At 38.6% G+C, this 25,222-nt stretch overlaps 1 protein-coding gene across 1 annotated transcript in view; it reads left to right on the forward strand.

Annotated features, from left to right (window-relative positions):
• The window catches only part of ASTN2 (astrotactin 2), a 1,158,830-nt gene that overhangs the window by 172,463 nt on the left and 961,145 nt on the right, over positions 1-25,222 (forward strand). The window contains exon 3 of the mRNA XM_069073820.1: positions 2,350-2,537. Coding sequence (XP_068929921.1) covers positions 2,350-2,537 — 188 coding nt within the window. The remainder of the gene's footprint in view (positions 1-2,349; positions 2,538-25,222) is intronic.

Here is a 25,222-nt window from a genome sequence, read left to right on the forward strand (position 1 = left end):
AAAACACCTAGCTGTGTAACCTTGGGCAAGTTACTTAACCCCAATTGCCCTCCAAAAGGTTAAAAAAAATCATATACGATTTAAACATGCCCAAGAAAGATTCCATATTGGAAGAGAATCTTTGAGACTTCCTCCTGAGTCAAATGCAATTTTGTCTTCTGATTCACCAATGTCAGTGAGAACTAATACAATGAGAAATATAATTTTTAGACAATTTGTAACAACATTTAGTCTACTATAGCATTTTCCCCCACAGTCTACCTATTTCTCATGTTTTCATCAAGGATTCCCTAAATGTGTGCTATAGATCATCATTATGATTGGTAGCAGGTGATTTTCTTTTAAATACTTTTTTGAAGATAATTATATATTCATTATTTTTTTCTGGTAATGTAGGAGTGTGAGAACAAAGAATGTAACAACATAGAATGTTAGAGTTTGATAGTATCTTTAGAATAAAGAATATTAGAATGTAGGATATTTGTTTTCCACCAATGTCCTCCTCCAATGTCTACTTGCAGCATAGATGTGACCTTGGCTTTACAGAGACTTTTCCAATACAGCACAGCTTCCAGCCAGAAAGGTTTTGCATTTTTTTTGTCTGAAAAACAATGCAATTAGATTCCAAAAGGCTAAACACCAGGTTAGATATAGGGCGATAGTATACTGGAAAGAGCAGTTGCTCTGGAGTTACAAGTTTTGTTGCTGTTGTTCCGTCGTTTCAGGAAATCTGAGTCTTTGTGACCCCATTTGGGTGAAATGACTTGCCCGGGGTCACACAACTAGTAAGTGTCCAAAGATGATTTGAACTCTGTTCTTCCTGACTCCAGGTCCTGTGCTTCTTTGGGCAAATCATTGAATCTCTCTTGACCTCAGTTCTTCATTTGTAAAGTTCTAGATGGTCTATAAGGTCTTTTCGAGTTCTAAGTCATGAACATCTTTGGACTTTCTCATCTGTAAAATGACAGATAATACCAGATGGCCTCTTAAATCCTTTTTGGTTCTACATCGTTTATCCTGTGAGGCATTTTTTGATGATGGACATTTTCAAAGACTTTTTGCCATACTGAAGAGAGGCTGTAGTTTACATAGGTGAAAGGAATATCAATACCAGTAAGATAACTGAACTTTTAAGTTTTGAGTAAAATGCTTTGAGCTCTAGAATTGACCTTAGGCATTATCTAGGGCACCCACCCCACCCTTCATTTTACAGATAAAGAAACAGAAACCAAGAGAAGAAATGACCTTACCAAGGAAGGTCACAAAACAATGCAGTGACAGACTCTGACCTAGAACCCAGATCTAAGGAGTGTCAACATATGACCCATAGTTTCATTGATGATAACACTTTAATAGACTATGAAGCTGTGCCAAAAGAATACTAATAGCACAAATGAATGCAATACCAAAGTATTTCTAAAAAGAAATCTGGCAAGGCCAGAAGTCATAGAAGTCTCTTAAATAGTAATTATTATTTTATATTGATGTTTCATTACGATCTGCCTTTCTATAAAACTATTCAAGGATTTTATTATTTTTTATTCTTGTTAAATTTTAGTACAATCACTTCATTTGGAAGTGTTAAGAGTTTATATTTCTGATCCTATTCTACCATTTCCCATGTACAGTGGAAAAGAAGAACTTTGCAAAAATTTAATATTGATATTTAGAGAAATAAGGATAATAGCCCCCAAGACTACTACTAAAACAAAATAAAACAAAACCCACAAGCTTTTCGATAGGACAGGTTGACAAAAATCTGTTCATCTAAAGCTAGACTAATTACTTTATTTAGCTTGGGTTGCAGGTATCCATGGGACTCCAGTTTTTGAATTGTATGGGCCAAGACTAACCACTTGATCTTTCAGTTTGCCTTATTTGTACAACAGGGATTCAATTCTACAAACATTAAGTATGCACAGTGTACAAAACACTGTGAGGGATAAAAGGTTAAGAGGACACATAGTCTCTGCCTTCATTGAGCTTATCATTTAGTATTAAGGCTAATCACCCCAGTACTATATATGTCATGTTATCTTTGTGAGAAAATAAAGGATTTTTTAAACCTTAAAGCACTATATAAATTTAAGGTAGTGTTTGTATTATAATGGAACTGAGACTGAGGGAAAGACAGAAAATGACTCATTCAAGATCCCATAACTCTGTGCTCTGCTTAGCTTCTTTTTATTATGCATCTCCAACTTGATAGGTGGCTGAAGTCAATTTTATAAAATAATCTTGGTGCCACCAGAAAAGCTGTGCGTTGTCCTATCTCCATCACAAGTGTCTATAGAACACTGAGTATGGGCCACCCAGTTAATCTATCTACTTGTTTTTTGTCTCTTCTAGAGATGTCAGGAACAGCAGCAGACATCTCCTTGGTGCACTGGCGGCAGCAGTGGCTAGAAAATGGCACTCTCTATTTCCATGTCTCCATGGGCAGTGCTGGGCAGCTGTCCAGGGCCACTCCTCCCACTCTCCAAGAGCCTTCAGAGATTGTGGATGAGCAGATGCATATCCTGCATATTTCTGTGATGGTGAGTGATTGGGGAAGGAGGGAGGGAAGCCAGGAGTCAGTAAGTCAGAAGGCTTGTTGCCATGTGTTGTTTATTGGGAGGTAGGATGGAGAGGTGGGACTTCTACACTTGCTGATGGTAAAATGGTTCCACTGTGTGAGGGGATGTCCTTTGATAAGCTAAAGGTCACTTGAGTTTTTCAATATCATGTAGGCTGATATAGAGCTACCAATCACCTATCAATGGTGATAAACTAATGTGTTTCATACAATCAGTTGAAAACCTTCTAATGTGTTAGCTTTTTGGCTGAGGTCAATGGGGAGACCTGTTTATTATTTGAAACATGATCTACTCAGAACTTATAACCTGCCCTAGCAATAGACTTGGAACTTTGGTGGAATTTCAAAGAAGCAGGCAACATCAGAGTTAGGGGGGAAAAAACTTAGACCTCTTTAAATGCTAGAACATAGAACACAGTATTGGGATAGAACTTATAGTTAGGACATAAAACTCACAATATTTATTCTGTAAGAAATTTAGAACAAAGATGTTTGATAACAGAATGTCAAAGTTTAGAGAATTGTATATTTAGAGCTGGAAGGGACACAATGATCAATTCCAACTCCTTCATTTTACACATGGCAAACCTGAGGCACAGAGGTGTTTAGTGACTTTCTCAGGGGCAAAAACCAAGTAAGTATGAGGCAGAATTAGAACCGAAGTCTCCTTGACTATAAGCCTAGCTCTCTATCTATTCTACCATGCTCTCTCTAAGTTGAAAGGAACCATCTGGACTTTGTCATCTTCACTGATCTATGAATTTCATCTTCCTTGATCTGTCATTATTCAGGAAATAATAATTGTTTCATAGATCTAGATTTCATTGGTCTGCCAAATTAATCTGAGCTAAGATCAAAACCTTCCTTAGAATGGATCAGATCAATTATATTACACTTAGGATCAAAAATTCAAGATATATAAAGGATTTCAATATGTTTGGGAAAGTATTTGATAATGTCATTTTACATTTCAAAATATTTTACCATATATTGCCTCAAGACATTCTCAAAATCAACCCCAGTTGACTATTATCTACTTTTCTCAAGTGAGGAAAACTAGGCACAAAGAGATCAAGTGATTTATTAAAGGTACTTCACCATAGGAACTCAGGTTCCATGACCCCTAAACTTACATTCTTGCTATGTTCTCTGTACTTATTTTTAAATATTTGGGTTTGGTCTGAAGCAGGGGATGTATGTGTTTTCTTTTAGAAATACTCACATCCTAGTCAGACAGCATGTTTAATTTTGAGCTTAAAGTATGCAGATCATGTGAGGAACAAATCAACGCCCTTTGTGTTATTTAAGAATTATATATGATAGAGTTGTGTATGTGAGTAACATACATACACACATATACAATATATACATATATATATATACACATACATACACATATGCCTGTGTATCTAGGTTTATCTCTATGTATAGCATATCCAAAAGCACAACCCATGTGTACATATACAAATAAATACATGTGTGTATATATATATATTCTCACACACATATGTGTATATATATAAATGTATTTTATACCAAATGATACACTTAATATTTCAGCCAAATGAGAGGGTATATGTTACATAGACTTAATGTATTATACATATATAATATCACAATGAATGTTGAGCCATACGAAAAAATGAATGCTGTGTTTTGCTTCCCCCCAACCCTCCAGATAGGCCAGATAAATGGGACTGGGGTAAGGGAGGGAATGAAGATTCTTGCTTTTCCCCTCTGATTCTGAGATTTCATCTTGGGCATCAGAAATGAAAACTGCAGCCGGAGCTTCCAATCACTGAGATTCACTGTTGATTTTCTCTGAACAGTTAGTTATGTGTAGCGCTAACAATTAGGGCAGTAGACGGAGCACCAGACCAGTGCTCAGGAGCACCAGAGTTCAAATCTGTTCTCAGATGCTTAGGAACCATGTGTCCCTGGGCAAGCCAGTTAACCTTTGTCTGCCTCATTTTCCTTATCTACAAAATGGGGATAATAATAGCACTTACCTCCCAGGATTGTTGTCAGGATCAGATGAGATCATATTAGTACTTAATGAATGCTTATTTTCCTTCCCTTCTCTCTCTCCCATTTTTATTTCCTTTCAGCATCTTCTTTTCCATTCCCATCCTAATCCCTAAGGCTACTAGTGGCCTTTCTCTTCTTCCCCTTCCCCCCCCCCCCCAATCAGGAGCTTTTACTATAGTATCTGTCTTTTCAATTATCCTCCTTCATCCAAATTTACCTGTTGTATAACCTAGCTCCTCTGGCCCTGAGCAGTATGATATAATAAGCATCAATATAATACAATATAGTAGAAAGAAGACTGGACTGGGAGTCAACAGGCCTAGGTTATTGCTAATCTTGCTCTTATAACTAATTTACCATGTGACTTTGGACAATTTCATTCTCTGGGTTTCCATTTCCTCATCTGAAAAATTATGGGCTTGTAATTAGATGGTTTCTAGGGTCCCTTCCAGCTCTAATATTCTATATCCTAACATTCTATGACTTTATTATTTATATCTCACATACTTATTAAAGGACTCGAGGCATCTTGCACTTAATTAAAGATGAAATATAACACGTTCGAATATAAAGCATAATGAAAACCATCCAAAGGAAGCAGACGGAATAGATGTTTTCAGGCATCTAAAAATAGTTTTCAAGTATCACTTCAGCTGATGAACCGATGAGATTACAGCCTTTGGGCAATGAATCCATTTCTAAATCAGGGTAACTATATATGTTTTCTCAGGTTCCTCACCTTGGTAGAGTGATGGGAAGAGTGAGATCCCACCCCTGAAAAAACCTTGTTGACTTTGACAACATCACTGTTGTTAATACTACAACTTTTGTCACATGACTGCCAAGGTCAACCCAGTTAATGTCATGCTGGATCAGCCCCCACTACTATTCTTTTCAGCTTTGGTTCTATTACCACATGAAAGAAGGGAGTTCAGCTGTCATAGCTAGAGCAAACAACTGTGTGCCACTGGTTCAATGTACAATATTGGCCTCTCTTATTCTAGGCATGCTGGCAGTTAATAGAAGTACAGAAGGTAGAACTTTTGGGTTTATCCTTGTTAGAATTGTTTGCTGTACTTCTGTTGTACGGATCTTTCTCTGGGAAGAAAGAAGAGCCAGCGAGTCAAGTCAAGCCTATTTGACCTAGAATATGATGGATTGTGGGAGATCTGTTGCTTCCTAGTGATTGTCTTGGGTAGTTCTGTGTTCCTAATGTGGTTCCATGAAAAGAGTGCTACATTTGTGAGTCAAGAGAGTCTGAGTTCAAATTTCTCCCCTTTCACTTTGGGCAAATCATTGAACCTCTCTTGGCCCCAGTTTCTTTATTTGTAAAGTTTTAGATGGTCTACAAGGTCCTTTTCAACTTTAAGATCTATGATCATTTGACCAACTGTATTATATATTTCCCTGGGTAAATCATATATATTGACTCAACCAAGAGACTTCAAGACTTGGATGAAGAGCACACTTGAATGGGTCTAGATATGATAGTCTGTGTGATAAGGTCAGTGATAGTTGTGTCCTTTAAAAAAAGCCCTTTGAGTTAATAATGAAGGAATTTAAAACTAGGGATATCTTAGATGCCATCTGGTCCAATCCCCTCATTTTACAGATTAGAAAACTGAGGCCAACAGATGGTAAATGACTTGTCCAAGGCCATGCAGATAGTAAGTAGAAAAGCCTTGGCATGAACCCAGGTCCTCTGACTCTAAATTCAGTGCTATGCTGCCTGTACCCCACCCTCTCTGCTTCTTGGGGTTTTTCTCTGTTAGAGGTCTCAGTACCTTGATAAGCAATGATCTGGGGATCAAGCTTGGAGAAAAAACAGGAAAAACACTTTTCTCTCCCTTTGACTGAACTACTATGACCGTAATCTCCTTTTAGGAATAGCCACATCATCACTACAAACATGCAAATAATCCTAAGCTATTGGAGTGGAACCACAGTGGGTATTTAGGGCTTGTTAAGTTGACAACAGAGGATTTTTAATGTCAAGGCCAGATGTATCACATTGCATTATTAATATCCAAAAGGCAGGAATCTGGTGCCTGATGAATTCCCCAAGCAACATTGAGAAGTCATGTGGTCCAATTCCTTCATTTTATAGATAAGGAAACAGGGGCTAAGGGAGAGGAAATAACCTGCCCAAGGTTACCAAACTCCAGTCCCCAGACTCACAATCTTAATACATTTTCTCCTATAAAGCCCTTTGTTCCTGTGTATAATCCTCTAGAAGAAGACCTAGAGGAATGTCTCTAGCAACTTGGGTGGATCATCTCTGGAGGATTCAGGGCAAGATTCAGTACAGGTACAATAATACATGGAGAGGACTGGATGAGAAGACATGGATGGGTCATAATATGATGGAAGGGGTTCCTGCATCCCTGAGATCATTTGTCATTAAAGAAAGTGCTTTTTTAAGCCCTATCTTCTTCAGTATCTTGCCTTATGACCCTAGCCAAGTCACTTCCCTTTACTGAACCTCAGTTACTTCATTTATAAAATGGGAATGATGATACTTGAACTACTTGCTTCTCAGAATTGAAAATGCTTGGCAAATCAGCGTGCCATAGAAAGGTGGATATGTACATTTGTACATTTTTGTGTAAGAGAGATACACAGATAGACAAGAGTTCAAGGTGTTAACTAGCAAACCTTAAAAAGAACCCGGGAGGGATGAATTAAGGGGTTTGGAGATCAGAGTCTACTGGGAGAGAGGGTATAGACATCTGCCTGCAGAGGGGGAATCTCACTGTCCTAAGATAGTTTCTGGAAGGCCTTAGGTCCCCTGCAGGCAGGGTTGTTGGGAGAAAAGAAGGGGGAAGGCAGAAATGCTGCAGTGCAGAAACAAATGGAAGAGAAGGGGGGAATTAGAAGGCAAGGGAGCTCTGTTGATGCTGCAGTGAAGAGTTGAGCAGAGGAACAAAGTCTGTATGCATGTGTACAGACATGCATGGGCAGGTGTTAGAAGGAGAAAAGAGTAGCAGGGCCCAACTCATCCTCCCTGAAAGCATTTTCCTCTCCTTCCCCTGATGACTTTCTTGTCACATCTCCTTTTAACATACCTTTTCATTGGGATTCTCTTGAGGTTTAGGATCTCATTCTAATGCCAATGTATACGTGTATGTTTCTATGTATATATGCACATATATTCATATATATGTTTGTGTGTATACAGGTAGAGACTATCGAGACTAAATAATACAGACTACATATAATGGAAACACATACTATATAAATATATACAAATATAATTAACATATATTTATATATGTTAATATGTGGGGGGGGGGTGGGAGAAGGGGATGGATAAAAGGAGAGAGATTGTCTGTTCCTTTTCCTATAAAGAGTTCCAGAGAAGGCTAGCCATTTGTAAGATCACACTATCAGCAAAGTTGATTCTTGTAATCTTGACTTTGACATCCCCTTCAGTGGCCCTATGATTTCTTTAATCTCCACCTCTCTCCCACCTGGTCATTCTGCTGCCTTAGTTCCTCCATATCAAGGAGAAAAATGGTCTGATAAACTCATTCCCATAATATTGGGAGCTATATATTATCTTCCCAGAGGAATTTGATTAAAGAAAAATGATAATAAAGCTCATTAAGATTTTTTCTCCAACAAAGCCCTTCTCTGATGCCTCTTCATGGTGTAAAGAAAATCCTGGACTCTTGAAGGCTATAGGAGCAGAGCACAAGCATTGGCAGCCTTAGCAGTTCAGTACTTTAAATACAAAATCAATGATGGACTGCATGTCGACTCTCCAACTACCATTCTAGCATGGTCTGGGAGGGGAAGGATTTTTTGGCTAAAGCAACTCATGAAGATTGTGCACTAAATTGCCAAGGGGTGGTCGTCTCAATCAGTAGATAGAAGCATCATCTACGTCTCAATCAGTAGATAGAAGCATCATCTACGCTAATGGAATCACTGATGCTTGAAGTATTGATGTCAGAATCTTAAAGCCTTCTAGGTAGACATTTCAAGTATTTTATATCTATTTTTAGATGGAAAAACAACTGAGGTTCAGGGAAGTTAAAGAACTAAGGGACCTGCACATGGTTTTGTTAGATCCTCAACTTGAAGGCTGAGGGAAGTTTTTGAGGCATCATGGTAATACATAAGGAGAGATACTTTGGAGTGATTCCTTGGTATCCATCCAACCATAGGACATAAGGCAAGACTTGGCTGGTACTATATAGTTGGGAGTATCAGAGTTGGAACTGGATGATCACTTCCTTCCCAACTCTGCTCCCTGATTCTCCAGTTTTTAACCAACATGCCTCAGCTACTTTATTTTCTTGGAAGATTTGTCTGCCTTTGTGGTCCTCTCATCCCCTTGGTGAATTCCTCCTAAAATAACCATTTTGAAGAAGGGTACAGACCAGCCATCCTTCACTCCTCTCCCAAGTACCTTCAACTATAAGTGTCCCACCCTGCTTGACATGGATCTCATTAATAGAAGAAGGCCTGGGGTGAAGGGACCTCACCCTGAATCAGAGATAAGAGTCTGAATACTAGAAGTAGGAAATAAGGCAAGAACAAAAAGGGAAAAAAAACTCAATACAGATCCAGAAAGCCACTACCAAGAGTTCCTCCCATACCCTCAGCTTTGGGAGATTGATCCCAGGATATTGGCTGGGGATAAAGAGCTAGTCAACCTAGAGTCAGGAAGATGAGTTCAGTTCTAGTGTCCAACACTTACTAGCTGTGTGACCCTGGGCAAGGCACTTGACTTTTGTTTGCCTCAGTTTCCTCATCTGTAATATGATAACAATAATAGCATCGACCTCACAGGGTTGTTATTAAAATAAGATAACAATATTTTTGTAAAGCTCTTTGTAAATGTTAAAGTGCTATATATAATGCTTATCATTATTATTACAATTATTGTTATAGATGATATTTATCAAGTGCTCAAAGGGTTATGAAGTGATTTAAATATAGTATCCTTTAATCCTCACACCAATCCTGTGAGGTATGAGGTATGAGGTATGTGAGGCAATTATTATCATCCCTACTTTGCAGATGAAGTAACTGAGGTTCAGAAAGGTCTAATGACTGGCCCAAGGTTGTAAAACCATTACTGAGCAGAGCCAACATTCAAACTTCGCTCTTTGGACTCTGCAGTCCAGCTTTTTCTTTAACGTGTGGTTGCCCTAGCAAGTATGATCCTAGATAGGGATGTTTGGAGAAGAAGATGCACTGGGCTATGATAAGCATTTGGGGAAGGTTATGGGGCTGGGCTCAACACAGGTGCTGGGAACAACGTAACCGCATTTAGATCTCTGGGGTAATCATCCCTTCGATAAAGCCGTGGATACAGTCTAACAATTGCCCAATTCCAACTTCTGCCACTAATGTTCCCCCGTTCAAGGGCATCTTTAATAGCAAAATAATACTTGTGTTTTTTTTCCTTCTGTTTTTTTTCCTAATTTCTCCCCAATGAGACATAACATTAATTACCACAGTTAACAGAAATTCTGTCTCCACTACTGTTGACACCCTCTTCATCTTGGCTGTAGCTTCCCAGAGTTATCTCCCCAATGAAAAGGTTTTTTTTTTAATATATGCAAATTTATTATTTTACTTATTTACCTTCCCCCTCCTTCTTCTGCACTGCCTCAAGTTGAAAAGAATCAATATTGTATGTGTATGTGTGTGTGCATGTGTGCGTGCATGCACTGTTTTCATAATCTAGCTGTCATTTAGGGCTAATTGTGTTGTTTCCTCTTTTGTGGAAGTAAATCTTATCTGTTTTGGATTAAAATTCAATGAAGGTCATAGCAGCTCGAAAACTTACCAGGCTGCTGCAATTAATGTTCGTTTGGCTTTGATAAATTGGAACGCTCCCCACAATAGGACTGGAGTGGATTTCCGAAGCCATAATTCTTCCATTAACTCAATGATTCTGCACATGATGGAGGGCCTTGTCGCTGTTCTGTTTGTCATCTGTCACTTCAAGGATCCAGGCATATGCCTGATATGATTTATCATGATTATGTAGTCTGCTTGTGTCAAAACATTTAAAACTGCTAATTATTCTTGCCCCTGTAAATTGCTGAATTAAACAAAATGTGAGGATGTTTTCCCTCCCCCCCCCACCCAAGCCCTATGGTTCCATTATCTAGGCTATTATAAATTCCTTCCAAGGCTATGTGGAAATGCTTGCTTTGAGAACCATGCTTAATTATTCACTTGCTCATTCAACACAAACTTATTGGGCATCTATTGTACAACCAACCCTGTGCCTAGTCACTGTTGGGAGACACACAGAAGTAATGTAGGTATATGAAAGAAAGAGCACTGATCTTGGAGACATTAGTCCTAGTTCTGATACTTAATACCCACAAAGCCTTGAGCAAGTCACCTCATCTCTTTATGTTTCACTTACTCATCTGTAATATGGAGATAATGCTGTTGGTATTTCCTACCTCATAGAGTATTGTAGGATGCAAATGAGATAATGAAGCGGGATGGACGAGATGGCTAGAGTGATGGACTTGAGTTTAGGAAGACAAATTCAGATCCTGACTCATACTTTTTAACGATGTGACTTTTCAAATCACTTAACTAATCTGAGCTTCAGCATTCTCTTTTGTGAACTATACATATTAAGAACTTTAATATCTATGTCATAGGATTATTGTGGAGCTCAAATGAAATAATATATGCAAACTACTTTGCAAACTGTTAATTATCATATGTAAGTCAATTGCTATTATTACTATTGTGCTTTGTAGAAAACATTCCATAAATGTTAGCTATGAATTGCAACATGGTATAGAGGCAAACCTTGAGGTCAGGAAGACCTGGGGTTCCATTTCTGCCCCTGATATATAAGAAGTTTGTAACCCTGGGAAAGTCATTTAACTTCTGAGTCCCCCTTGCCCTTTCCTCCCCCACACTTCTCTAGGCAACTCTAAGATAATGTTATCATATGTTATTGAAGAGTTAACAGTCTCTATTGGTAAAGGGAGTATCCACAATGGGAGTTCCCACAACTGACATTCACAGATCTGGGCCAAAAATAGAAGTAGGGAATCAATATTGTATATAAGAGCCTTTCCCGACCCTCAAGTGCCTCAAAGTTTGGTCTCACAATTTTTATTCACACATACATGTTATAAAAAGTAACAGAACAATATATAATTACTTAGTAGTATTTGTTAGTGCTGTTGTTATGAGTTATATGTATATTAGAAGTGGCTTAAAAATAGAGATTAGTCAGGGAGGCTAGGTGGTGCAGTGAATAGAACACCAGTCCTGGAGTCAGGAGGACCTGAGTTCAAATGCAGACTCAGACACTTAACATTTACTAGCTGTGTGACCTTGGGCAAATCACTTAACCCCAATTGCCCTGCCTTCCCCCCCTCTAAAAAGAAAAAAAAAGAGATTCTTCTGAAAGGAGGAGATGGGGAAGACTTCACAAGTTAAGTAGGACTTATTCTTTAAGGAATGACTGAAAAAAATGGCACAAGCACATTCTTTATAGCATCCGAAAGAAACAAACAAAAACATGGGTCTTGAGTCAGAAAATCTGGATTTAAGTCTTGGCCCCAATACCATGGGAAAGTTATCTTTTGAGCCTCAGTTTCCCCTCCTTGAAAACGAGGTCACTAATGCTTATAATAGCTACAAGGGAGGAATCATGCTGATAGAACTGAAAATGCTTTAGAAGTATGAATTGTGTTTGGAGTGTGAGGGGAAATAACAAAGGGATAGAGCAGGAGGACAGAGGACAAGCATAGTAGGGAATATTGAAGAGACTAATCTGCCTAGGGCAGTAGGGCTATGAACAATGAGGATATATGTTTGGGGAAGTGTAAGGGGGCCACATGTCTCTGGACTGCAGTTGGTTGGGCGTATTCATTAACCATCTAAGGATAATCAGTTCTTTGGGAACCCTGTTAAATACAAAGACAAGTTCAGAAAGAGGTAACACTTGGTGGAGTATTTGGAGCTGTGCCCAGAGAGCAATCAAACTGTGCACACCCTTTGATCCAGCAATACTACTTCTAGGCCTGTATCACACAAAAGGAAAAAGGACCTACATATACAAAAATATTTATAGCGATTCTTTTTGTGGTGGCAAAGAATTGGACATCGAGGGGATGTCCTTCAATTGGGTAATGGATAAACAAGTTGTGCTGTATGAATGTAACATAATGGTATTGTACTATAAGAAACGATGAGCAGGCAGGAACCTGAAAAGACTTACGTGAACTGATGCAAAGTGAAGCAAGCAAAACTAGGAGAACATTGTACACGGTAACAACAACATTGTGCGATGATAAACTTTGAATTCATTTAGCTCTTCTCAACAATACAATAGTCCCAGACAATTCCAAAAGACTCATGATAATGAATTCTGTCCACATCCAGAGAAAGAACTGGTAGTCTGAATGCAGATCAAAGCATACCATTTTCACTTTCTTTATTTTTAGTGTTTTTCCCCCTTTTTCTTCTGTTTCCTCTTTTACAACATGACTAATATAGAATATATTTTACATGATTGCACAGATATGACATATCAAACTGCTTACCATCTCAGATGGGGGAAGGGAAAGAGGTAGAGAGAAAACTTGGAATTCAAAAATTTATAAAAATGAATGCTAAAAATTGTCTTTACATACAATTGGAAAAGATAAAATACTATTAAAAGAAGAAGAGTTAACAGTGTAACATAGCAGGTAATATAGATAGTGGCTAGAATAAGAGAAGGGATAGTCTGCTGTGGTACGAGCACACTTAGAATATTGCATTCAATTCTGGATACCATCTTTCAGGAAGGATGTAAACTGGGCTATATTCAGACAAGGACAGGAAGGATGAGGAGAGTACAGACCAAGCAATGTAGTTGAGGCAATTGTGATATTTAGCTTAGAGAAGAGAATATCTTAGGAAGGGAGCATCACATCGGTTATCAAACACTACAAAGTTTGTAATGAGCAAGAGATATCTGGTTTTTGTTTTATTTTTAGCCTGAACCCCCAAGGGTAGAAATTTCAGAAAAAAATGACTTCAATTTAAGGAAGAGATGTTTTCTAATAATTAAAATAATAAGATATAGAGATCATCTAGTGCAGGGATAGGGAAGTTGTGGCCTCTAGGCCACATTGTAGCCTTCTAGGTCCTCCGGTGTACTCCTCCTTTTGACTGAGTCCAAGTTTTACAGAACAAATCCTTTTATTAAGGGGATTTGTTCTGTGAAGTGTGGGTTCAGTCAAAGGTCTGCACTTGAGGACCTAGAGGACCACATGTAGCTTTGAGGCCATGGTTCCCCACTTCGATCTAGTTTACAAAACTTCACATGGAGAAATTGAGGTCCATTCTGGTTACGTGACTTCCTAAAGTCCCACACAAAGTAGCAGAGCTCAGATTTTAATTTGGGGTCTCTGTCTCCACATGCAGTACTCTTTCATAAAAAAAATATCCAGAAGTATCTGATAAGGTAGTGAGCCTCCCATACCTAGATGTCTTCCAGTCGAAGCTGGATGGTCACTTACTTCTCTGGTATTTTATACTGGGGATTTATTTGTTGTATTGATTGGACTAGATTAGATGACCACTGAGGGTTGAATGAAATGAATGAGCAGAGAAAAATCACTTACTAAATGCAAAGTAAGACAGTCTCTACTCTCAAGGAGCTTGCATTCTGATGGGGAACACAATACCGAAAAGTCCCATTGTCCTTAGGTTGTCAGAATAAAGCAGACGGTAATGATTATTCTGTAATGGCATTTCCAAGAAAAATCATATCACTTTCGGGTGTTGAACCATTTGATGGTGCCAAGGACTTTGGTGACAAGAATGTTCTCTTACGCATCTTTGGTAGCACCGTCAGGAGCAGTTGCCGGGCTGCATCTCCATAGGGATTGCTTCCCAGGGTGATGGCTGAAGGCCCTAGGCTCTTGGGTTCAGAATTTTGGGCTGTCTGCAGCAGGGCCTGAGGCTAGAGAATAATCAAGGTAATGGTGGGGCCTTGACTTGCCTGGTACAAGCTGCTCCCCATCTCTCCCTCAGGGAGTCTTGCTACTTCAGCTAGGCTGGCTTGCATGCCATATGGTCTGCAGTTGGTCAGGGGTTGGTAGGCATGGTTGACTCATTCTCCACAGGGTTCCCTGAATCATGGCTATGGGGGCTGCCCTGGAAGTGAGACCTGTGATTTTAAGTGGGAGGAGAGGTGCTGCCATTCCCAAGTGTGTACTTGTATGCCTGTTGGTGGTAGTTGGTAAACAGTTGTTGCTGTTGTGAGGAAAGTGAGTCCTTTCTTCACAATGATGTCTCCCCTCAGTGATGAAGGTAGGTGCTGGGGTGTGAGCAGGTTTGGTGCTTTTGATGTGGGTGAGTAGGTAGAATTCTATTATTCTCAAGGTACTTTGGTAAGATTCTGATTTGTCTCCTCTGAGGTATTAGGAGAGATGGGGATAAAGGTGGTGGTGGTGCTTTGACTTGCCTGGCATGGCTCCTTCCTCTCTCTCCCTCAGGGTGCTTTCACGCTTCAACTGGACTAGCTTGCCTATTTAATGGTTCCCTCCATTTCTCCAATTCTGCAAATCTGTGGGATTCCTCTTCAGTGTTACAGAGAAAATTTTATTTTGGAGTTGGCTCTTTCTCTTCACTTGCCTGAATATTCATTTAGATAATAAACTAGTTAGAGTGAGTGAGTTCCTAGGACCCTGAGATCTTGTTCTCATATAACACAGGATTTGCTAGTTTGTGTTTTTGTTATGATATTCAGAATCTCTGCATGACTGAGCCTCCAACCCCAAAGAAGATATATTGAATATGAGAAACTCCCAGGACCATTTTCAAGTAGTTAGGGCTTTACAATTTAACTTTCAATGAGAATGTCTCCATGTGGATTCTGCCCCATCATTCCTTTCCAGAAGAGACAATAGGGAAGGGGAAGGGTTGTTCCAGAGAGTCTTTAGCTAATTGCAATAGGTGAAAAAAAGTCTTTAGCTAATTGCTATAGGTAATATATATATATATATATATATATATACATAATTGCTATAGGTAGGAGAACAACTGGGAATGATAACCTCAAGGAAGGGAGTGGGAAAGGGAAACTTTCTAGGGATTTAGAAGAGTAGTTTTTATGGAATCCTAATATAGATGCCCTGAGCCCCAGTGTTCTAACTTCATTATAGGCCTGGTCCCACTGAACAGCAGACGCCCTTTGCCCCAACGTCCTAACTTCTTCATATATACCACACTGCTCACTGGAACAACAGATATGTCCATGAACTCTTAGATGGGAACCCAGCTACTGCCTCTTCCTGGTCACTGCCCCCAGACCCACTCTCACAGAAACATGTGTGTTCTTATATTCAATCACAATCACATCATCCATCTAGCCCAAGACAGAGCCACACTACCTAACTATCTATCTTGACCAGACAGGACCACAATAGCTAGCCAATTAGAGGGCAGCACAACTAGAATGATTAACCACCGAACAGTAGGTGGGACCCCTTCTCATTTACCTAAGCCCTTAACAAACTCCTCCTGCCTATTTAATATTAATCATATTCCTATATTCAGTGTAAATTTTAATTGTGTAATCAGCATCTTTACCCTATAAAAATCTGTCTTGATTTCTCTGAAGTTTCTGGCTCCTCTTGGAACTTAGTCCACTTCATGAGAGGTGTTAGTCTCAATAAATGCCTTTGCTTGGATTAGAGGTGCTCTTACTCTGAATTTTTGAGACAGTTTTCCACAACAATACATCATGAAACCTCAAAAATTTTTGGGTGGGCAGAGCCCCCACTTCAACAGTTTTTGGCATCCCTGGGTTTAAACCACAGCAGTCTGACTGATTACTTGGTCTGCTCAGGTGTTCTGACTTAGGTTGAGAGGGTGATGTAGGGAACCTCCAGCTTGCCCAAACTCCCTGAGGCCAAAAACTCAGAACAAGGAACTTTGAAGGTTAGAGAATGGTTGCCCCAGGCTGACACAAGTCTGACAAGGCAGTTTCCTATAAGCTAAGTCTGTGAGGGAGTTACTAAAAAACAGCCAACACAATATTCAGCTGAAACTATAAAAGTCTACTATGCAGGACAAGAAAGATGTTATTCCCCTATACTCAGCCCTCTCCAGAGTACATAAGATCTAATTCTGGGCATCGTGTTTTTCAGAGGGATACTGAAAAAGTGGAAGCAGGGTTGGGTGATCAGTATGGTGATGTTAACTGGAATCAATGAAAAACAGTTGAAAGACCTGGGGATGTTTACTTGGAAGAGAGATGACTGGAGGGAAGCACTAATTGCTGCTTGTAAACATTCAAAGGGTTGTAAATGTAGACAAGTGCTCTTATTCTGGGTAGCTTTCAGAAAATGGAATTAGGACCTATGGGCTGAAGTTATATAGGGTCAGTTTCATTCAAGGGTTGAGAATCTGTGGCCATGAGACTACAGGTGGCCTTTTAGGTCCTCGATGGTGGCCTTTTGACTGAATCCAAACTTTACAGAACAAATCCCTTTAATAAAATGATTTGTTCTGTAAAACTTGGACTCATTCAAAGGCTGCACCCAAGAACCTGGAAGGGCCACATGTGGCCTTGAGGCTGCAGGTTCCCCATCCCCGTATCTGGTTCAAAACAAAAAAAGGGGGGAGGGGAAGCAAGCTGTATATAATAGATTAGCGGTTTTATACACAATCTGTTCTTTCCTAATGTGTATATAGGTGTTTTTTTTATTAAGTATGGAATTTTAAAAAGAAAAAATATTCTAGATATTGAAACTCTAAAATTACTAATAAGTCAAATGAAAGCAACTCAGAAATTTTACTTAATACCGATTAGATTGGCAGCAACAAAAGAAAAAAATGGCAAACATTAATGCCAGCTAATCTAGAACATAATGTGGAAATTTATCTCCCAAACGACTAAACTATGTGTGTGTGTGTGTATATATATATATATATATATATATATATATATATATATATATATATATCCCAAATAGTCAAAGGCAGAGGGGAAAGTCACATATGCACAAAAATACTGGCAAGTTGTACTTCTTAGTGTAGCAAATGACTAGAAATAAAATGTGTGCCCAACAACTGGTATATGACTGATCAGTTTGTGATATGTATATGTAATACAGTATTGATTATCTCCTATAAATAAATGAATATGAAAAATTCAGAGAAACTTTGGAAGAATTGCTTCTAAAGCTCAGTAAACTGATGCTTGCATTATATTGAGGTGGCGAGCTGCTTTCATCATAAGACTCCGGCTGAGCAGGTCATTTTGTTTTGAATGAGCTTTTGAGTCAAGCTTGGCCTACTCTAGCTTCTCCAGATATGACTTCATCCTACCCTGCATTGAACTGAGGTAGCTCATCCTTGATGGTCATCAGGGACACTCCTTAGCTAATCTGGGTGGTAGACAATGGTTTAGACTTAATCTCCTGAGAAAATTTTATGCCTCTTGTAGAGAATCTTTTTGGTTTCTCCAGTGGTGCCATATGAAAAAATGAGATATTGAAGAGGGAATGGCATCTGTGTCATCATTTCTGTACCAGGAGGTCAACTAGATTCATAAACCATGTGTCTGGCAGGCACAGCTTTGTTTAGGAATTAATTAGGAGAGGAAAAAGATTGCTGTTCTGGCAGATTATAGTCTCACAAAGCTTTAAAAACCAGATGGATTTTAAACAAATACTTTCTATGCTCCTTTACCATCTCTTTAAGGATACCACTGGGAGATAGCTAACTTGTTGCTTTTCCTGGGTTGGGTAATGAGGGTGATCAAGAGGTGTGAGCACTCAGAAAATGGAACAGAAGAAAAGGAAAGATGAATCCATTTTTTCATTCCACTTCTCTATAACTTTAGACATATTCCTTTCTTTTTAATTTTGGTTACAAAATGTTTTCCCCATCTGTGAAATGGTATCACTACTAAAAAGTCTTCCTTTCCCATAAATTTAAGATGGGGGTGATGATTCATTTGAACATTTTTATAATGGAGACAGAAGTATTTTGAAAAAAGTATTCTTGGTCCATGGAAGGATTCTTTAAAGAGGAAATATTTATATTTTCATTAACCACCTACAGACTCCATTCAAAATTACCCTGAGAGTTAATTGCCAATAAGGAATATTTTCTTTCTATATTGGTATTTAAGATTGGTTCCATGTCTGTCATAATCTGAATTCAAACTCAATTTGAGGGCCCCTGTGCCTTCCAGGGAGGCTGTGGAGGAATGTATGATAGGGATGATGAATTGTGGCATGAGCCAACACCTAGGACTATAGAGCTGCAAAGGCCTTTAGGACATGGAGAGAAGAAGAGTCAAGATGGCAGGTTAGGGGAAGCCATTCCCCTCCAAATGTGGGAAGGGATGAGGGAAAAATAGTTATGCTAATGGACTGCTGGTGGAATAGTGAACTGGTCCAACCAGTCTGACCACAATTTGGAACCAAGTCCAAAGGACTATAAAACTGTACATACCCTTTGACCCAGCAATACCACTACCAGGTCTATATCCCAAACAGATCAGAGAAAAAAGAAAAGGTCATATATGTATAAAAATATTTATAGCAGCTCTTTGGTGACAAAGAATGGCAAATAAAGGAGATGCCCATCAACTGGGGAATGGATAAACAAGTTGTGGCATTTGATTGTGCCATGGAGAACTATTATGCTCTAAGAAATGATAAGGGGGGTAGTTTCAGGAAAAAAAAAACCAATAAAACATGACAAGATGTATATGAACAAAGTGAAGCAAAGTAATAAAGAACAAAGTGAGCAAACTGAAATGAGAAGAACCAGGAGATCATTGTGAATTGTAACATCAATGTGATAATAATGATCAATTGTAAATGACTTAGCTACTTTTATCAACACAGTGGTCTAAGACAATTCCAAATGACTTATGATCCCAAAATGCTGTCCATCTTTAGAGAGATAACTGATGAACTCTGAATGCTAATTGAATTATATTTTAACTGGCTTTTTTAACATGGCTAACATGGAAATGTTTTGCATGATTTCACATGTGTTATTGATATCATATTTCTTGCTTTCTCAGTGGGTAAGGAAAGGGGGTTGCTGGGAGGCAGAGAATTTGAAACTCAAAATTTTAAAAGAAAATAATGTAAAATACATATATATATATATATATGTGTAAAAGAACATAGAGTGATCATAGAATATTGGAGCTAAAAGGAATATTAGAATAGAGAATATCAAGGTCTCAAAACATAGTGTTAAAACTGGAAGGATCACATAATTTAAAGTTTTTTTTAAAGGCAGGGGAACTAAGGGATCCCTTAGTTCAGCTCCCTCTTTACAAATGGTAACTGGGGCTCGGAGTAGTAAACCCTCTTGTCCAGGGTTATAAAGCTAAATAGTGAATGAACAGATATGAAAACTGTTAAGTCTGTGCTCCTTTACTATACTATGATCTCTCTCAAACTAATATAAGCTCTTATTAAGAGAATTTGCTACCCCAGGAAGGAAGAACCCTTTACATAACTTGAAGTCTTCAGGTGGAGGTTATGCAATCATTTACCAAGGGTGTACTGAAAGAATTTCTGTTCAGATCCAAGTGCTTTTCAGTGACATCTGAGGTCCCTTCTAACCCTGAGAATCTGTGAATATCGATCATCCCCATCTCTGCAGCAACAGCAATTCACTTTGTGGCTTGGGCACTCTGCCTGGTACTTGAATTCACATCTCAGCTATTTTCATAAAAAGCTCCCCAACTTTGTTTTGGGGGTGATACAGTGTTCCTAAGAATAATGCTAAGGGAAACTGGCATTAAGTGTAATTAAGTATGTACTACTGCATTTAGAGAATACATTTTTTGGATTTGTCTTTAAAGTGTCATTCTTGTAACAAAGACACCTGTTATGCTAATGACTGTGTGTTAGTCTCTCTACTGGAGGCCTTGATGTTTTCTTTGCAGAGCTACTATGAATACATTATACCCCATGTAGCACTCAGTAGTTGAATTTTTTTTCCCCCTCTCTCTTTCAAATATATGCACCTTGAATTCTCAATTTAGCCTTCGTAATGAACCACCTGCTTCCTTTTGGGCTCATATTGGAGATGGCCACCCTATAGGAAGGAAGTGTAGCACAGTGGAAAGTCAGGAGAAATGAGAGTCAAGCCCTGGCCATTTGAACAGGGGCAAGTCACCTTCTGCCTCAAATGTCAAATGAGAAGGTTGAAGTGGATGATTTCTAAGCTTTTCTTCTAGCTCTAAATTTCTGTGTTCCAAGGTATCATCTGAAAAAAAAAAATCAAAACTGTTTTCTTGGTACAACATTGAAGCCAGGCCTGGGTCTGGGGTTTGAGTGTATCAGCTAGTGAGGGTAGTGACTTCTGGGCCATCCTAGCTGACCTTATCTAGAGATCTGGTTCCCTTAATTGACATTGTCATGGCAATGGTAGCAGGCTGGTCAGAAGTTGCTGTAGAGGGAGACTTTTTCAAATCTATTAGGGAACATTTGATGTGGCAGAAAGACAGAAGGGCAAAACCTGCTCGTTTTCCCTGATATAATTTCAGAACACACCTATTTTAGGATTCTATGGAAAATTAAAGCTTATCTGTAACCTTGGAAATTTCTTATCCCCTCTCCATTTTCTCTGATAATTAATCAATAAGCAATCATTTATTGAGTATCTACTATGTGTCAGATACTGTTTTGGGGATATAAAATTGTGTAGAAAATGCTTCTTGTCCTTAGCAATTTCATATACTATGGGCAAGAAACAAATACGTAGAAAATTAAATATAAAATACAAGTATGGGGGCGCCTAGGTGGCACAGTGAATAGAGCCTGGAGTCAGGAGGACCTGTGTTCAAATTTGACCTTGGACACTTAACACTTAATAACCGTGTGACCATGAGCAAGTCACTTAACCCCAATTTCCCTGCCTTCCCCCCTCCAAAATGCAACAACAAAAAAGAATATTTTGGGGTGGCTAGGTGGCGCAGTGAATAGAGTACTGGCCCTGGAGTTAGGAGGACCTGAGTTCAAATATGACCTCAGACATTTAACACTTACTAGTCACGTGACCTTGGGCAAGTCACTTAACCCCAATTGCCCTGCCTTCCTCTTCCAAAAAGGAAAAAAATTTAAAAAAAACCACATGTATGTAATACATATAATGTATTACATGTAATTACATGTAATACATATGTGAATGTGATTTATTTGAATTACATTTATTTGAATCATATCTATATATGTTTCCATATATTTCCCTTAACAACTAGAGGACCATGATGGACTACTTCTAGAAGGCTGCACTTGAACTGCAGTTTGAAAGAATTAGGATTTCAGAGGTGATGGGGGAGTATACTTCAGGTGTGGGGAAGAGCCTAAGGAAAGGCACAAATACAAGAACTAAAACAGCCAGCAGAAGCAACACTAAGCAGGGTAGTTTGTCTGAAACATAGAGTGAGGAAGGAAAACAATGTTTAAGAATCTCAGAAAGGTGTACTAGAGTCGGATTAGGAAGAGATTTAAATATCAAATGATGGAGCTTATATTTTACTTTAAATAAAAAGGAGCCATTAAAGCTTCCTTTCCAAGGGAATGATGTGATGTCATTTGTGCTTTAGGAATATCTATAGATATACAGATGTCTATATCTATCTGTCTATCTCTATTTTTTTATCTGTTTGGAATGGCTTGGGTAGGGGAGATACTGGAGCCTAGGAAACCAATTAGCAGTAGTTTAGGTGAGATAAAAAAAACCCTGAAATGGGGTGGTGGACTGTGAGTAGAGAGAAGGATGGAAGATATATGGTGGAGGTAAAATCAACAAGATTGGGCAACTAATTGTATGTGAAATATCAAGGAGAATGAAGTCTCAGGGATAACTCCAAGGTTGAGAAGCTGAATGAATGGAGGGACAGTGGCGCTCTCAATAGAAACAGGGTAGTTACATAGAAGGGAGAGTTTGGAAAGATGATGAGTTCTGGTTTAGATATGATGACTTTGAGATGCTAATGGGACATCCACTTGGAGATATTCAGGATGCAACTAGTGATATGGGACTAATGTTTAAGGAAGGTATTAAAAGTAGATATATAAATCTGGGAGTCATCTGTATATGTAATAATAGTTGAACCCAGGTGAATTAATTAGAAAACCAAGAGAAAGAATATAGAAGGAGTGGAGGGCTAAAGAAAAAAGTCCTGGAGTACATTCACATAGTTGGTTGGAGATGCTGCTGACACCACAAAGGAGACCTAGAACAAGTAGCCAGAGAGGTAGGAGGAGAATCAGTAGTAAGCATAAAACCTAGTGAGAAGACAGGATTAGAAAGGAGGGAGTACTTATCAGCATCAAAAGCTCGAAGTCAAAAGTGATAAGGACTTGGGGCAGCTAAGTGTATAGAGCACTGGGCATGATGTCAGGAGGACCTGAATTCAAATCCAGCCCCAGACACTTACTAGCTGTGTGACCCTGGGCAAGTCACTTAACTCAACTTCCAAAAAATGAGAAAAACTGAGAAAAGTGTATATGTGTGTGTGTGTATACATACATACATACACATATATATATATATATTATATATATAATTGGCAATTTTCCAGAAAGCAGTTCTAGTTGGGTGATAAGTTTGGAGGTTTCATTATAATGGGTTGAGAAGTAGATGTATAGTGTCAGTTGGAGGTTGTGATTATACACAGCTTTTTTTCTAGGACTTTTGCCTGTGAATGTGTAAGAGGGGAGTCATCTTTGATAGTTCCACTTGTCTGGGCAATGTCTGATCAGAGTTCTAAGAGAAGCAATTGCTGAGTTAAGTCTTCTCAGAGTTCTATTCTGAGACAGTGGAAAATTATAGAAAAGTGGAGAAAATAGAGAACATAACTTGCTTCAGTGATTTGCATATGAGGAATTAGAGAACTTTTAGGTTAATGTTTGTGGAAATATGGATGCCAGGAAGGAGCAGAGGGAGGGAGAGAATTTGGACCCCAAATTGTAAAGAACAAATGTTAAAAAAAATTTTGTTTGAATGTAGTTGGGGAAAAATAAAATAAAAATTAAATGAAAAAATGAAATGTGGGTCCCAGGACTATTTTATTGTTGCTTGATAGATTTAATTAACATAATTCTAGATAGGAGGCAAAAATTTGCTTACTAACCATAAGCTAAGATGGGATCATTCACAGAGAGAACCTAAAATACTGCACCAGAAAAAGGATATAGGAGAGGGGCAGCTAGGTGGTGCAGTGAATAGAGCACCAGCCCTGGAGTCAGGAGGATCTGAGTTCAAATCCAGATTTAGATACAACACAAAAACTAGCCGTGTGACCTTGGGCAAGTCATTTAACCCCAATTGCTCTGCCTTCCCCCTCCAAAAAAAAGGCTATAGGAGAGGAAAAGTGAAAGAATAGATTTCAAAACTACATCAAAGAGATACAATCACATACTCTCTCTAAACTGTCACATGTTGTTGGGCATTTGATTGGTCAATGAGAAGCAGGAATATTCTGTACTTGTATCTATTTCTAAGAAGAAGGAATAGAAAGAATATAGGCTGCTCTCTATTATTACTTGATGCTGAGGAGTAGAGAAAATATCTCTTCTCTATTATGATTGTTGCCAAGAAGATGACTTTGAGAAAATATCCTTTACTACCTGTTATTATTTGCTACTGAGAAGAACAAAAGGAAAGTTCTAAAAGAAAACAAAAGATAGTTCTTTGCATAGCCTTTTGTTGTTGCTGAGAGGAGGAAGAGGAGGAGGAGAGCTCTGCAAAGAAACAAAATTAGAGAATCTTTTTTAACTTTAGGACAAAGGTGGTTTCCTTTCCTAAAAGAGCATGATGTTACTTCGGTTAAAGGTATTAACCAAGCCTAAACCTAAACACGCTATAGCTGCTATTTTGGAGTAAGCCTAGCTAAGCAAAGAAACAGTTTTGAAACAGAACATCAGAGAAGCACTGTGGCTGAGATGATGTCCCCATAAGGTGTTAATTAAGAACAGTGTAAATCCACTTACTAAAGCAATGGTAGCATCTATTCTATACAGAATCTTTATCACTTTTTAATGAGGATTCCGGAGCTAGAAAGAGAATATCAAAGCTTAAAGTTCCAGAGTTGAGTTCCCTGGTCATGTGTTCTCTACATATGTGTTGTACTATGTTAGGATTTTAGGTGTTTACCCTCTTTTCCCATAGAAACTCTGTGCTTTGGAAGAATATAATTGAGGTTTATGGTGGAAAGTTATTTAAATAATATTTGCTTTGCATTTTCAAGTAATGTTCTGATTGTGTTGCTGACTTGTTAATAGGAAATACACTGGTGGGGGCTTATGAGCTATATAATGTTTGTGGAAATAGTCACCCACAAGGATTAACCCAAAGACCCTGAGAATTAAAGTAGTAGATATGTGACTATGCTCTGGGTATGTATACTATCCTGCTGAAAGGAATACAGGTGCTATAATTGAGCCAATCAGGTCAGGAAGAGGAGGAATCCAAGGGGATATAAAGTTATTGTCAGGCCATGGGCTACAAAGGAAGAATTTAGGAAGGTAGCTTAAATGAATGATATGATCAACTGAAGTTGGGTTTGAAGGATGATGAAGATCTGAATATATACATACATACATACATACATATATATATATATATATATAT

Source organism: Petaurus breviceps, unplaced genomic scaffold (genome assembly GCF_028583685.1).
Source record: "Petaurus breviceps papuanus isolate PSGF00001 unplaced genomic scaffold, PetGlider_PUasm1.0 90879, whole genome shotgun sequence".
NCBI lineage: Eukaryota > Metazoa > Chordata > Mammalia > Diprotodontia > Petauridae > Petaurus > Petaurus breviceps.